Source organism: Manis pentadactyla, chromosome 5, assembly GCF_030020395.1.
Source record: "Manis pentadactyla isolate mManPen7 chromosome 5, mManPen7.hap1, whole genome shotgun sequence".
Classification (NCBI taxonomy): Eukaryota; Metazoa; Chordata; class Mammalia; order Pholidota; family Manidae; genus Manis; species Manis pentadactyla.
Window position 1 is genome coordinate 104,192,513 of NC_080023.1, and position 16,295 is coordinate 104,208,807.

Consider the following 16,295-nt stretch of genomic DNA (forward strand, 5'->3'; position numbering starts at 1 on the left):
AGGAAAACGGACTGGGGAGGATGGGTGGGAAGGGAGGGATAAGGGGGCAAAAGGGACATCATGAGTAGCACGTATAATGTAGAGGGGGGCACGCGGGGAAGGTAGTATAACACAGAGAAGACAAGTAGTGATTCTATAGCATCTTACTACACTGATGGACAGTTGGCTGTAATGGGATATGTGGTGGGGACTTGATAATAAGGTGGGTCTAGTAACCATAATGTTGTTCATGTACATTAATGATGGGGAAAAAAAAGCATTTGGATAAAAAGTTTGATTTGTGGCAATCAGGTCATCTGTTACTATATAGTAGATTTGATATAGTAGAAAACCAAAGCTGACAGAGATTCATGTTCCCTGAATATCCCAACTGTCAAGTGAGAGATGCAGGAGTCACACACTGTGCTGTCACTCAGTTTACTCTGACACTTTGTCAGAAATAATTGTAGTTTTATCAAAAAGCAGTTTGCTAACTATTTGCTTTATAAGTTTTATTTTCTAGACTCTGAAGCATCTATAAGAACATTCTTTGGTTTCTTTGCTAGAAATGCTACAGCTATGGGAGCATATTTACTTTAAGCCTTTTTATTTCTTTGTTAGACCCTGTTTGCCCTAGTTAGTACCTCTCCAAGGATTGGGACTTCTGTATATGAAAAATGAGGATACAAAAATACAGTGTATAAGATTATAGAGGTGAAATATTAATTTACAAGGTAGATTATAAAGCATATTTCATTTGTATTTTCTACTCTGAAAAATAAGTGCCCCAAAACTCTAGTTTAGCAATACTGTTATTAATGCTTCTTTGACAGAAAATAGAACAAATCTAATGCAGTATATTGCATAATTTCTTACTAATATTGCTATTAGAAAGGTATGGAGTTTGTAATTGGGGCAGAATGCAATCCCAATTTCACTAAGAATGCAATTAATTACAAACATTTGAAAGAATCTAAAGTTGCATCCCACTAAGAGTTGCCTATTTTACTATGGCTTGAAATAGACACATGTGAAAGTCATCTGCACCCATTTTGTACTACATACAAAACCAAATTTTCCTAGTGCAATTTAGACTTGATGTGAATTCTCACTTAAAAAAAGGCTGCTATATTTATTTTGCTCTCAATTTTTTATCAAAATATGAATGCTATCAAGGTGGCAAATGCTGAAGCACTTGCCTTACTCATAAGGATGTTTCAACCTTTTACTGTAATACTCAAGTTCAACTAGGGCTTGCTTTCTATTTAACCCGCTTTTAGCTAATTCTTGTGAGGAATATTATGCCTTATGGTAATCAAAGGGCATATGGACATTTATTATATTAAAACTGATTTGAATATACCTGATATGCTCTTTCATTCAAATGTAAGTCTCGTGAGAACCATAATTTTGTTTTTATTCATAGTGGTATCTCACCTGATCATTAGTGGTATCCTTAGAGTAGGTGGTCGTGGTCAGTAAATATTTGAATGTGTAAATAAATTTACATTCATTTATAATGATACTTATCCATGGTCCTAACATTACAACAGTAGTCATTAAAAACAAACATTACTTAGAATATCAGTTTTGAAATTAGCAGTTACATAGTTAATGTATAATTGTGATTCATTTTCAAAAGACTTCCTATACCTGATTGGCTACAAAACAAAACATTTGATGAATAGTCAATAACAATGTCAGGCCAGTAAAGGGCAATTGGAATATTTTTAACACTTCTTTAAGTGATACGTAGATTATTGTTTTCCTCAGAGTTTAGGATAATGTATGTAAGCAAAATATGTTTTTAAAACGAATACAGTCTGTAGTGTTAATCTAATGCTCTGATTTTGTTTGGCAGGTTGGTTCCTTTGAACATAATCTCACAACTGATCTTCTAAACCACTTAGTATTTGTACAGAAAGTGTTCATGAAGGAAGTTAATGAAGTAATACAAAAAGTTTCTGGTAAGATCATCTAGTAGCTTATAGAATATATAATAGGCTTTTGTTCTCATTGGCTAGATGACGTTTCATGTTCTATGGTATGAGTATTGATCCTGTCATTTAGATATAATCGTAGAGTAGCTCCCTAAAAATAATGTGTTCTTTTTCTGGCCTTCCCACCTACAGATTGTTTTGCTTATTGCTTTTGTTTTTGTGGGGGTTTTTTTTCTAGTCAAAAAAAGTAACTTTTAATTTCTTTATCATTTATACCTACTTATTACCTTTGTCATTTATAATATATACATTTACAATTTATAAACTTCACAAAGCTCCTTTATGCTTCCTCTCCCCAAACCCCCACAAGAAAAAAGGAATAGTGTTTATGTATTATCTGGGAACAAAATTTCAATAAGTATTAAGATTTCAACTTTAATCTGTAGCATATGGTAACTGCGTGCTGTGTGGTAAATCGTAGTAGCTGCCCTTATATTTTTGCTATGCCTCAAGAGTAGATTAAAAATGAGCTTCTTAATCAGTTTTACATTTTAAAAGGAAAAATATGTTTGATTTAAAAAATGCTTAATTGACTTCTAATTCACAAGATAAAGTATAATACTCTATAAAGTAATTCTTGAGGCTGAATGTTTCCAGTATGAATATAATCATGTTAAAATAATGGGCCACATCTATAAATTGCCACCAAGATTCTTCCATGTTGATAGATAATTTAATCCATTTAACAAATTTATTAAGTCCCAAGTATTCAATTATAATTTTGGCATATTCTATGAGTGACAAGAATAGGGCATTATATCTGTATCAAAGGAGAACTAATAATCTAAAGAATCAGAAAAGGCTTCACAGAAGTCATATCCAAAACTTTATAAATTAAGTCTAGTTTGGCAAGAAAGGAGAGGTAGATGCAGGCAGAACTTATGCACCAGTATTTCATGAGGCTCTGAAGAGGGACAGAACTCATGGGGTTAGGGAGTTAAATTATTGAGCAACTGTGAGCAACAGATTTTCCTAGTTCTCATGGGCTGTATCTGAGATCAAGCAGCTATTTAATGATCATATTGAAGAGGCCTAGCAGAACTTCCGAATTTCACAAAGTCACACAAAAAAATCAGATCAGTTGGTAGCCTTGGAATTTTTCTAAAAATGGTTGAATACAAACCAATAAGGAAGAGATAAATATTTTATCAGAAGCCCTTTCTGCCACTGAAGGTGCCTCTATTTGAGGAACATACAAAAGTTTTTATATGGCCCATATCTGGTTAAAGTCACATTAGAATATTATTTATGATATGAAAGTTAAGACTATTTCAAACTGGTAAATTTTTATGAATTCTAAAGAATATTTTCAAGACTGTTATTGCCGAATATGTATAATTAAAAAATAGACTCTTACATCAACTAATCTTATATCTCTCATGGTACAAAACTAGCATTGTAGATTTCTTAGTATCATACTGAAACTGTAAGTGTCCTTAAGGTGATTTGATGAAAGAGAAAGAAGTCTTCTTGACCTTTTGATTGCAGTTAGGAGTTACAATTATATCCCTACGTCTATGAAGAATGACTTGGAAAAGAAGACTGAAAATTAATATTCTAACCATGAAGACTTGCTTATCACTGTGAAGAATAGAGAGATACGATTGTGATGTCAAAGTCTTTTAGTGGTTAGGTCTGCTCCCTGAATCATTCCTTCCTGACAGTAGAAAAAGCTATGAACTCTAGGAAAATAGCTGAAATGTAAGTCATGTATCATCTAGCTGATCTCAGAGCCTCAGGGAGCACAGATGTTCCATTATTCTAACCAAACCAGAGAACATACAGGTTGAAGGGGAATGCTTTGAACCATTATAGCCAAGTTTCTTAGTATTCTAATCTCTGTATTGCTTTCCTACTTTCCCTTAATTTTCAGAGTTATTTTCCTTATTTCTTTATTTCTTGCACTTTTTCCTCATGCTTTTCTATTACATGTAGCTTTAGGATGTTTTATATTGTATAGGAATATTTATGTTCACAGCAAATACCAAGTTCATTAAAAAAAATTCTATAAGGAATCAATTCTGATAATTTTATTATCCATGGACAATCTGGGTTTTAGAAAGATATAAATAGGCACTGACATAGTAAACAGAAGAGAGCTATTTTTGAATATGTACAGACATCTTAGAAACATGAGGTTACCTTCTTAGAATTGAACCAGGCATATATTTAATTCATAATGAGATAAAAAACTGTGCAGTTAATGTGACTAATATAATATCTCTTGTATTTCTGTAAACTAAAATTATTGTGTAATACATTTTGTGATGTAGCATTTATGCTTTTAAATTTTAAGGTTAGTTTTTCCTATAACTAGGTAAAAGATATTCAAGATAGTAATAGATCAACCAAAAAATAAACTTTATTTTTAAGAGCAGTTTTAGGTTCATAGCAAAAGTGAGAGTAAGATGTAGAGATTTCCCAAAGACACCTGCCCTCAGTCACGCCTCTTCCATTATCAACATCTCTCCCATCGTCCCCCTGAGTGGTACATGTTACATCTGTTGAACTTATGTTGACACATCGTTATCACCCAAAGTCCATAATTTACATTAGTGTTCATGCTGGCATTGTACATTCTGTAGGTTGAGACAGATGTATAATGACATATATTTGCCATTATAGTATCCTACAGAGTAGTTTTACTGTCCTAAATATTCTCTGTTCTGCCTATTCATCCCTCCCTTGCTTGCTTCCAGGTTTTGACAATTATGAATAAAGCTGCTGTGAACATCCATGTGCAGGTTTTTGTGTGGACCTGTTTTCAACTCCTTTGGGTAACTACCAAGGAGCACGATTGCTGGATCATATGATAAAAGTATGTTTAGTTTTGTAGGAAACTGACAAACTCTCTTCCAAGGTGGCTGTACTATTTTTCATTCCCACCAGGAATGAATGAGAGTCCTTGTTGTTCCATAGTCTTGCTAGCATTTGGTGGTGTCGGTTTTCTAGATTTTGATCGTTCTAATGAGTGTGCAGTAGTATCTTAATGTTTTAATTTGCATTTCCCTGATGACATATGATGTGAAGCATCTTTACATGTGCTTATTTACCATCTGTACGTCTTCTTTGGAAAGATGTCAGATAAGGCCTTTGGCCTATCTTTTTAATCAGGTTGTTTGTTTTCTTACTGTTGAGGTTTTTTGTTTGTTTGTTTGTTTGTTTTTGTAGATAATTATTTTTTATTGAAGGGTAGTTGACACACAGTATTACATTAGTTTCAGGTGTACAACACAGTGATTCAGAATTTATATACATGATAATTCTAGGTACCAGCTATCACCATACCAAGTTGTTACAATATTTTGACTATATTCCTTATGCTATACACTACATCCCGGTTACTTATTTATTTTACAATTGGAAGTGTGCACTTTTCTTGTCTTTTTTTTTTTTTTTTTGTGAGGGCATCTCTCATATTTATTGATCAAATGGTTGTTAACAACAATAAAATTCTGTATAGGGGAGTCAATGCTCAATGCACAATCATTAATCCACCCCAAGCCTAATATTCGTCAGTCTCCAATCCTCTGAAGCATAACGAACAAGTTCTTACATGGAGAACAAATTCTTACGTAGTGAATAAGTTACATGGTGAACAGTACAAGGGCAGTCATCACAGAAACTTTCGGTTTTGCTCATGCATTATGAACTATAAACAGTCAGTTCAAATATGAATACTCATTTGATTTTTACACTTGATTTATATGTGGATACCACATTTCTCTCTTTATTATTATTATTTTTAATAAAATGCTGAAGTGGTAGGTAGATACAAGATAAAGGTAGAAAACATAGTTTAGTGTTGTAAGAGAGAAAATGTAGATGATCAGGTGTGTGCCTGTAGACTATGTGTTAATCCAAGCTAGACAAGGGCAATAAAACATACACGTATGCAGAAGATTTCTCTCAGAACAAGGGGGGTGAGGTTCTAAGCCTCACCTCTGTTGATCCCCAATTTCTCACCTGATGGCCCCCCTGTGACTGTGCCTGTCTTAGGTTGTTCCTCCCTTGAGGAATCTTACCCGTCTCTGGCTAACCAGTCATCTTCTGGGGCCATACAGGGAGATGTAAAGTTGGTAAGTGAGAGAGAAGCCTTATTGTTTGAAAAGGTTAGCTTTTTACTTCTTTGCATATTTATGCCCTGTGGCTTCTATGCCCAGCATTTGTCTTGAGGTATCTTTACCACTTGGAAGAATTATGATACTCGGTAAATTTGATATGAGGCATGAATTCTATTTAAGGGTTGTAATTAGGAAGGAAGAAGAAAAGCTATAGAAGTAGCAGGCGGAAGAAAACATGGGAAGATTGATTATTTCTTTGACATATCTTCTTGTAGAGTAACTTCAGCATGTATAGGTTTTAAACTACTAATTAAATTGCACACACACATTAACATAATAGGAGTATAGTTACATAACCAAAGCATACCTGTAATTACCAGCCATCTCCAGTGAAACCAAGAAAACCAGTTAGGCACCTTAGGCATTTGTGAAAACTTATCTATGATATGGTGGATATTGTCCAGCTGAACTTGAACATTCTGAGAGAAATCAGACAAATTAAAACAACCCATTCCTGGGGACTGTTCACATCCCATATGTTCTTTTAACAGTACATAGTCTGTAGTTGTAAGATTTTGGTGCGCCATAATTTGCACTTCTCCTAATTCTTGGTTGAGTTCCAACAGTATAGATCCAGTCAAATTTGTTGTTTTATTGTATGCATAGGCCAGCTTAGATATCTCCTTCATTGCCATGGGAAGTCCAGGAACTGGTGGGATGAGTGCATCTACACCTGTAGCAGTGTGTGGATCTTTGTTGGGGATTTTGGATGATCATCTTCTGGCATGAGTCTTCCAGAGAGTGCTGATGTTGGAAGTTCTTTTTCATATCGTATCTTAGTTCATTTTCGGGGTAGCCCAATTAGGCTTTGATCCTCTGTATAAACACAAACAGACCCTTTGCCTACACTTTTATATGCCCTTTATACCCTTCTGTAGAACTCATTGGAGGTCACAACACAGGAACTGCCTTTTTTTTTTTTTTTGGTATCATTAATCTACACTTACATGACGAATATTCTGTTTACTAGGCTCTCCCCTATACCAGGTCCCCCCTATAAACCCCTTTACAGTCACTGTCCATCAGCATAGCAAAATGTTGTAGAATCACTACTTGCCTTCTCTGTGTTGTACAGCCCTCCCCTTTCTCCCACTCCCCCCATTCATGCTAATCTTAATATTCCCCTTCTTCTCCCCCCCCCTTATCCCTTCCTACCCACCCATCCTCCCCAGTCCCTTTCCCTTTGGTACCTGTTAGTCCATTCTTGAGTTCTGTGATTCTGCTGCTGTTTTGTTCCTTCAGTTTTTTCCTTTGTTCTTATATTCCGCAGATGAGTGAAATCATTTGGTATTTCTCTTTCTCTGCTTGGCTTGTTTCACTGAGCTTAATACCCTCCAGCTCCATCCATGTTGCTGCAAATGGTAGGATTTGCCCTTTTCTTATAGCTGAGTAGTATTCCATTGTGTATATATACCACATCTTCTTTATCCATTCACCTATCGATGGACATTTAGGTTGCTTCCAATTCTTGGCTATTGTAAATAGTGCTGCGATAAACATAGGGGTGCACTGATCTTTCTCAAACTTGATTGCTGCATTCTTAGGGTAAATTCCCAGGAGTGCAATTCCTGGGTCAAATGGTAAGTCTGTTTTGAGCATTTTGATGTACCTCCATACTGCTTTCCACAATGGTTGAGCAAGTTTACATTCCCACCAGCAGTGTAGGAGGGTTCCCCTTTCTCCACAGCCTCTCCAACATTTGTTGTTTGTCTTTTGCATGGCAGCCATCCTTACTGGTGTGAGGTGATACCTCACTGTAGTTTTAATTTGCATTTCTCTGATAATTAGCGATGTGGAGCATCTTTTCATGTGTCTGTTGGCCATCTGTATTTCCTTTATGGAGAACCGTCTGTTCAGTCCCTCTGCCCATTTTTTAATTGGGTTATTTGTTTTTTGTTTGTTGAGGCGTGTGAGCTCTTTATATACTCTGGACGTCAAGCCTTTATCAGATCTGTCATTTTCAAATATATTCTCCCATACTGTAGGGTTCCTTTTTGTTCTACTGATGGTGTCTTTTGCTGTACAGAAGCTTTTCAGCTTAATATAGTCCCACTTATTCATTTTTGCTGTTGTCTTCCTTGCACAGGGAGATATGTTCAAGAAGAGGTCACTCATGTTTATGTCTAAGAGGTTTTTGCCTATGTTTTCTTCCAAGAGTTTAATGGTTTCATGACTTACATTCAGGTCTTTGATCCATTTTGAGTTTACTTTTGTATATGGGGTTAGACAATGGTCCAGTTTCATTCCGCTACATGTAGCTGTCCAGTTTTACCAGCACAATCTGTTGAAGAGACTGTCATTTCGCCATTATATGTCCATGGCTCCTTTATCAAATATTAATTGACCATATATGTCTGGGTTAATGTCTGGATTGTCTAGTCTGTTCCATTGGTCTGTGGCTCTGTTCTTGTGCCAGTACCAAATTGTCTTCATTGCTATGGCTTTATAGTAGAGCTTGAAGTTGAGGAGTGAGATCCCCCCTACTTTATTCTTCTTTCTCAGGATTGCTTTGGCTATTCGGGCTCTTTGGTGTTTCCATGTGAATTTTTGAATTATTTGTTCCAGTTCATTGAAGAATGTTGCTGGTAGTTTCATAGGGATTGCATCACATCTGTATATAGCTTTGGGCAGGATGGCCATTTTGACAATATTAATTCTTCCTAGCCACGAGCATGGGATGAGTTTCCATCTGATAGTGTCCCCTTTAATTTCTCTTAAGAATGACTTGTAGTTTTCAGAGTATAAGTCTTTCACTTCTTTGGTTTGGTTTATTCCTAGGTTTTTTTTTTTATGCAATTATGAATGGAGTTGTTTTCCTGATTTCTCTTTCTGTTGGTTCATTGTTAGTGTATAGGAAAGCCACAGATTTCTGTGTGTTGTCTTTGTATCCTGCAACTTTGCTGTATTCTGATATCAGTTCTAGTAGTTTTGGGGTGGAGTCTTTAGGGTTTTTTATGTACAGTACCATGTCATCTGCAAATACTGACAGTTTAACTTCTTTACCTATCTGTATTCCTTGTATTTTTTTGTTTTGTCTGATTGCCGTGGCCAGGACCTCCAGTACTATGTTAAATAGCAGTGGGGAGAGTGGGCTTCCCTGTCTAGTTCCCGATCTCAGAGAAAATGCTTTCAGCTTCTCGCTGTTCAATATAATGTTGGCTGTGGGTTTATCATAGATGGCCTTTATTATGTTGAGGTACTTGCCCTCTATTCCCATTTTGCTGAGAGTTTTTATCATGAATGGATGTTGAACTTTGTCAAATGCTTTTTCAGCATCTATGGAGATGATCATGTGGTTTTTGTCTTTCTTTTTGTTGATGTGGTGGATGATGTTGATGGACTTTCGAATGTTGTACCATCCTTGCATCCCTGGGATGAATCCCACTTGGTCATGGTGTATGATCCTTTTGATGTATTTTTGAATTCGGTTTGCTAATATTTTGTTGAGTATTTTTGCATCTAGGTTCATCAGGGATATTGGTCTGTAGTTTTCATTTTTGGTGGGGTCTTTGCCTGGTTTTGGTATTATGGTGATGTTGGCTTCATACAATGAGTTTGGGAGTATCCCCTCCTCTTCTGTTTTTTGGAAAACTTTAAGGAGAATAGGTACTATGTCTTCTCTGTATGTCTGATAAAATTCCGAGGTAAATCCATCTGGCCCAGACATTTTGTTCTTGGGTAATTTTTTGATTACGGTTTCAATTTCTTTGCTCGTAACTGGTTTGTTTTACTTTTGTGTTTCTTCCTTGGTCAGTCTTGGAAAGTTGTATTTTTCTAGGAAGTTGTCCATTTCTCCTAGGTTTCCCAGCTTGTTAGCATATAGGTTTTCATAGTATTCTCTAATAATTCTTTGTATTTCTGTGGGGTCCGTCGTGATTTTTCCTTTCTCGTTTTTGATAGTGTTGATTTGTGTTAACTCTCTTTTCCTCTTAATAAGTCTGGCTAGAGGCGTATGTATTTTGTTTATTTTCTCAAAGAACCAGCTCTTGGTTTCATTGATTTTTGCTATTGTTTTATTCATCTCAATTTTATTTATTTCTTCTCTGATCTTTATTATGTCCCTCCTTCTGCTGACCTTAGGCCTCATTTATTCTTCTTCTTCCAATTTCGATAATTGTGTCATTAGACCATTCTTTTGGGCTTGTTCTTCCTTTTTTAAATATGCTTGGATTGCTTTATACTTTCCTCTTAAGACTGCTTTTGCTGTGTCCCACAGAGGTTGGGGCTTAGTGTTGTTGCTGTCATTTGTTTCCATATATTGCTGGATCTCCATTTTGATTTGGTCATTGATCCATTGATTATTTAGGAGCGTGTTGTTAAGCCTCCATGTGTTTGTGAGCCTTTTTGCTTTCTTTGTACAGTTTATTTCTAGTTTTATGCCTTTGTGGTCTGTAAAGTTGGTTGGTAGGATTTCAGTCTTTTGGAATTTACGGAGGCTCTTTTTGTGTCCTAGTATGTGGTCTATTCTGGAGAATGTTCCATGTGCACTTGAGAAGAATGTGTATCCTGTTGCTTTTGGATGTAGAGTTCTGTAGGTGTCAATTAGGTCCATCTGCTCTACTGTGTTGTTCAGTGCTTCTGTGTCCTTACTTATTTTCTGCCCGGTGGATCTATCCTTTGGGGTGAGTGGTGTGTTGAAGTCTCCTAGAATGAATGCATTGCCATCTATTTCCCCCTGTAGTTCTGTTAGTATTTGTTTCACATATGTTGGTGCTCCTGTGTTGGGTGCATATATATTTAGAATGGTTATATCCTCCTGTTGGACTGAGCCCTTTATCATTATGTAGTGTCCTTCTTTATCTCTTGTTACTTTCTTTGTTTTGAAGTCTATTTTGTCTGATATTAGTACTGCAGCCCGTGCTTTCTTCTCGCTGTTGTTTGCCTGAAATATGTTTTTCCATCCCTTGACTTTTAGTCTGTACATGTCTTTGGGTTTGAGGTGAGTTTCTTGTAAGCAACATATAGATGGGCCTTGCTTTTTTATCCATTCTATTACTCTGTGTCTTTTGATTGGTGCATTCAATCCATTAACATTTAGGGTGACTTTTGAAGGATATGTACTTATTGCCATTGCAGGCTTTAAATTCGTGGTTTCCAAAGGTTCAAGGTTAGCCTCTTTAGTATCTTACTGCCTAACTTAGCTCGCTTATTGAGCTGTTATATACACTGTCTGGAGATTCTTTTCTTCTCTCCCTTCTTATTCCTCCTCCTCGATTCTTCATATGTTGGGTGTTTTGTTCTGTGCTCTTTCTAGGAGTGCTCCCATCTAGAGCAGTCCCTGTAAGATGTCCTGTAGAGGTGGTTTGTGGGAAGCAAATTCCCTCAGCTTTTGTTTGTCTGGGAATTGTTTAATCCCACCATCATATTTAAATGATAGTTGTGCTGGATACAGTGTCATTGGTTCAAGGCCCTTCTGTTTGATTACGTTAAATATATCATGCCATTCTCTTCTGGCCTGTAGGGTTTCTGTCGAGAAGTCTGATGTTAGCCTGATGGGTTTTCCTTTATAGGTGACCTTTTTCTCTCTAGCTGCCTTTAAAACTCTTTCCTTGTCCTTGATCTTTGCCATTTTAAATATTATGTGTCTTGATGTTGTCCTCCTTGGATCCTTTCTGTTGGGGGTTCTGTGTATTTCCATGGTCTGTTCAATTATTTCCTCCCCCAGTTTGGGGAAGTTTTCAGCAATTATTTCTTCCAAGATACTTTCCATCCCTTTTCCTCTCTCTTCTTCTTCTGATACCCCTATAATATGGATATTGTTCCTTTTGGATTGGTCACACAGTTCTCTTAATATTGTTTCATTCCTGGAGATCCTTTTATCTCTCTCTATGTCAGCTTCTATGCGTTCCTGTTCTCTGGTTTCAATTCCATCAATATCCTCTTGCATCCTATCCGCTCTGCTTATAAACCCTTCCAGCGTTTGTTTCATTTCTGTAATCTCCTTTCTGGCATCTGTGATCTTCCTCCGGACTTCATCCCATATCTCTTGTGTATTTCTCTGCATCTCTGTCAGCATGTTTATGATTTTTATTTTGAATTCTTTGTCAGGAAGACTGGTTAGGTCTGTCTTCTTGTCTGGTGTTCTCTCTGTGATCTTTGTCTGCCTATAGTTTTGCCTTTTCATGGTGATAGGAATAGTTTGCAGAGCTGGAACAAGTGACGGCTGGAAGAACTTCCCTTCTTGTTGGTTTATGGCCCTCCTCTCATGGGAGAACAGCGACCTCTAGTGGCTTGTGCTGGGTAGCTGCGCGCAGACAGGGCTTCTGCTTCCTGCCGGGCTGCTATGGAGTTTATCTCCGCTGTTGCCGTGGGCGTGGCCTGGCTCAGGCCTCTGCTCCAAAGTGGTGGAGTCGCGTTGGAAGGGGAGCGGCCGGGAGGCTATTTATCTCCGTAAGGGGCCTCCGTGCTCCCTGCAGCCCAGGGGATTCGGGTGCCCAGAGATTCTCGGATTCCCTACCTCTGGATTAAGTGTCCCACCCTGCCCTTTAAGACTTCCAAAAAGCACCCGCCAAGACAAAACAACGACCACAAAAAAAAAATTTTTTTTAATTAAAAAAAATAAATAAATAAATAAAAAATGGCTTCTCTTTTTTCTTTATTCTCTGGCACCAGCCTCAGGCATCTGCTCACCCGTCTTGCTGCCCTGTTTCCCTAGTATTGGGGTCCCTTTCCCTTTAAGACTTCCAAAAAGCAGTCACCAAAACAAAACAGAAAAAAAAAGAAAAAAAGAAAAATGGCCGCTCCCTTTTCTTATGTCCTCCGGTGCCAGGTCTCCGGTATCCTCTCACTGTTCTTGCTGCCCTGTTTCCCTAGCATCCAGGGCCCCGCGCACGCACTGTGTCTGCGCTCTGGTCCGAATAGCTTGGGCTGGGTGTTCAGCAGTCCTGGGCTCCGTCTCCCTCCCGCTCTGCCTCCTCTTCTCCCGCCGGGAGCTAGGGGTAGGGGCGCTCGGGTCCCTCCGGGCCTGGGCTTGTATCTTACCCCCTTTAAGAGGCACTGGGTTCTTGCAGTTGTGGATATGGTCTTGACGTTGTCCTGTGTCCTCTGGTCTTTATTCTAGGAAGAGTTGTCTTTGTTATATTTTCATAGATATATGTGGTTTTGGGAGGAGATTTCTGCTGCTCTACTCACGCCGCCATCTTGGCTCCACCCCATTACTGTTGAGTTTTAAGAGCTCTCCGCCTACATTGGATAAACAGTCCTTTATCAAATGTCTTTTGGAAATATTTTTTCCTAGTCATGACTTGTCTTCTCATTCTCTTGGCATTGTCTTTTTTTGGAGGAAAAGTTTTTAATTTTAATAAAGTCCAGATTATCAGTTATTTGTTTCATGGATCATGGCTTTGATGGTGTATCTAAAAAGTCATCACCATACTGAAGATTACTTAGGTTTTCTCCTGTGTTTTCTTACAGAACTTTTGTAGTTTTGTGTTTTACACTTAGATCTGTAACCAAGTTTGAGTTATTCTGTGAAAGGTTTAAAGTCTGTGTCTTGATTCATTTTTTTGCATGCGACTGTAATTATTATAGCACCATATGTTAGAAAGGCTGTCTTTGCTCTATTGTATTGCCTTTGCTCCTTTGTCAAAGATTAGTTGACTATATTTATGTGGGTATTTCTGAGATCTCCATTCTGTTTCATTGATCTGTTTGTCCATTCTTTCACTAATACCAGCCTGTCTTGATTGATGTAAGTTAAAGTCAGATAGGGTCAATCTTTTAGCTTTCTTTTTCTCCTTCAATATTGTGTTGGCTTTTCAGTGTCTTTTCTCTCCACATAAACTTGAGAATCAGTTTTGTCAACATCCAAAAAATAACTTGGTTGGGTTATGAATGGGATTACATTGAATCTCTAGATCAAATGAAACATCTTAACAATATTGAGTTTCCTACCCGTGAATATGAACTCTCTCTCTATTAAGTCCTTCTTTGATATGTGTCAACAGAGTTTTGTAATTTTCCTTATGTAGATCTTCTACATATATTGTCAATTTGTACCCAAGTATTTCATTTTTCATGGTGCATATGTAAATGATATTGTTTTTCATTTCAGATTCCACTGTTTATTGCTGGTTATGTAGGAAAGTTACTCACCTTTGTAAATTATTAACCTTGTATTCTGCAACTTTGCTGTACTTGCTTATTGGTTCCAGGAGGTTTTTTGTTAGCTCTTTCAGATTTTGTCCATGGACTGTCCTGTCACTTATGAACAAAGGCAGTTTTATTTCTTCCTTCCCACTTTTCTTGTATTAGTGCATTAGCTAGGACTTTTCCTGTATGATGTTGAAAAAGAGCAGTGAGAAGGGACATCTTGTCTTGTATCTTATCTTAGTGGGACAATTTTGAGCTTTTCGTCATTAAGCATATTAGCTGTAGGTTTTTTGTAGCCATTATCAAATTGAGGAAGTTCTCCCCTATTCCTAGTTTATTATGAATAGGTTTTGGATTTTGTCAGCCTCCTTTTCTGCATCCCTTTATATGATCATGTGACTTTTCTTTTTTAACTTGCTGATGTGATGGATTACATTAATTGATTCCCTAATTGAATAAAATTTAACCATTTCACTTATATATGCTCCCTGGGATAATGCCAAACTCAACATACAAAAAAAAAATGAGTCATTTTAAGATAGAATATTTGAAAGGTAAGCATGCAGAAAAAATTTTTCATCAAGGGAAAGAAAAGTAGAAATAGAAGTTACATATTAAAATATTAGAAACCATTGCTGTCACACTATTATCATGCATTATTTTTCATTTTTCCACCTTGATTTTTTCATTCTTTTTTGTTTGCAGCACATCTAAATGTAGATAACAAAGTTCATATTTTTGATCGAGGAAATTAGTCCAGCTACTTTTTTCCCTCAAATATATTTTCTGAGATGAATGATCACATTTAATTTAATTATATGTATAGTATTTTAACTTAGTCCTTATGAAATGTTCTTAATGAATGTTTATATATGCAGTATTATCCCTATCTTATTTCCATCTGCCTCAGTGAAATGTGACATGGTTGAAGTTCCCTGTTAAGGATTGGTCACTAAAAAGAAAATGACTTATGTTTTTATTTTTAATGCAAAAATAATTATTATTTGTCTTTTAAGAAATTACCCCAAATCCTCAATTATTCAACCTTTTTTTAGGTGGGGAGCAGCCTATTCCTCTTTGGAATGAACATGATGGAACTGCAGATGGAGATAAGCCAAAAATTCTACTCTATTCCCTGAACCTGCAGTTTAAGGTAACATATAATTAATAATGATACTTTTAAAACTATTTTTAAATTTTTTTATGGAAGTGTAGTTGATATACAATATTATATTGGTTTCAAATTTATTACATTGTGGTTCAGCAGTCATATCCATTATTAAATCCTCACCACAACTAGTGCAGTTACTATCTGTCAACATAGAAAGATGTTAGAGAACCACTGACTGTATTCTCTATGCTGTACTTTCATCCTAGTGACAAATTTATAGTATGATTGAGATTTTGTGCCTGCTTATCCCCTTCACCTATTCTACCCCAAGCCCTCCCTCATGGTAACTATCAGTCACTTCTCAGTGTCTGTGAGTCTACTGCTGTTTTGTCTACTTTGTTCTGTTTTGTTTTTAGATTCCACTTATAAGTGAAATCATATGGTATTTGTCTTTCTCTGCCTGGCTTATTCTCTTAGCATAATACCCTGTAGGTCCATGAAGTTGCAAATGGCAGGATTTCTTTCCTTTTTATGGCTGAATAATATTCCATTGTATATATGTACCACATCTTCTTTGTCTGTTTATCTATTGATGGACATTTTGGTTGCTTCCATATTTTGGCCATTGTAGATAATGTAACTATAAACATAGAGGTGCATATCTTTTTAAATCAGAGATTTTGTTTTTTTCAGATAAATTCCTAGAAGTGGAATTATTGGGTTGTATGGTATTACTATTTCTAGCTTTTTGAGGAAACTCCATACTGCTTTCCATAGTGGCTGCACCAGTTTATGTCCCCACCAATAGTTAAAACTATTTTCTAATTATTTAATATATGCTAGTTATTAAAAAAAACTGTGTGATACATAAATTTGCCAAATAGAAAATAAAAATGAAGTATATCCCCATCCACTCAGAGAAAAAGCTTTAACAATTGAATGTCCGTTAGGACTTTTTCTATTTGTATTTTCATGTATACATGTATCTAT

At 36.6% G+C, this 16,295-nt stretch overlaps 1 protein-coding gene across 4 annotated transcripts in view; it reads left to right on the forward strand.

Moving 5' to 3' along the window:
- Window positions 1-16,295, forward strand: part of BLTP1 (bridge-like lipid transfer protein family member 1) — a 216,933-nt gene that overhangs the window by 139,828 nt on the left and 60,810 nt on the right. For all 4 annotated transcript variants that reach the window (XM_057502585.1, XM_057502588.1, XM_057502589.1 and 1 more), the window contains 2 exons: window positions 1,841-1,946; window positions 15,250-15,347. In XM_057502585.1, coding sequence (XP_057358568.1) covers window positions 1,841-1,946; window positions 15,250-15,347 — 204 coding nt within the window. The remainder of the gene's footprint in view (window positions 1-1,840; window positions 1,947-15,249; window positions 15,348-16,295) is intronic.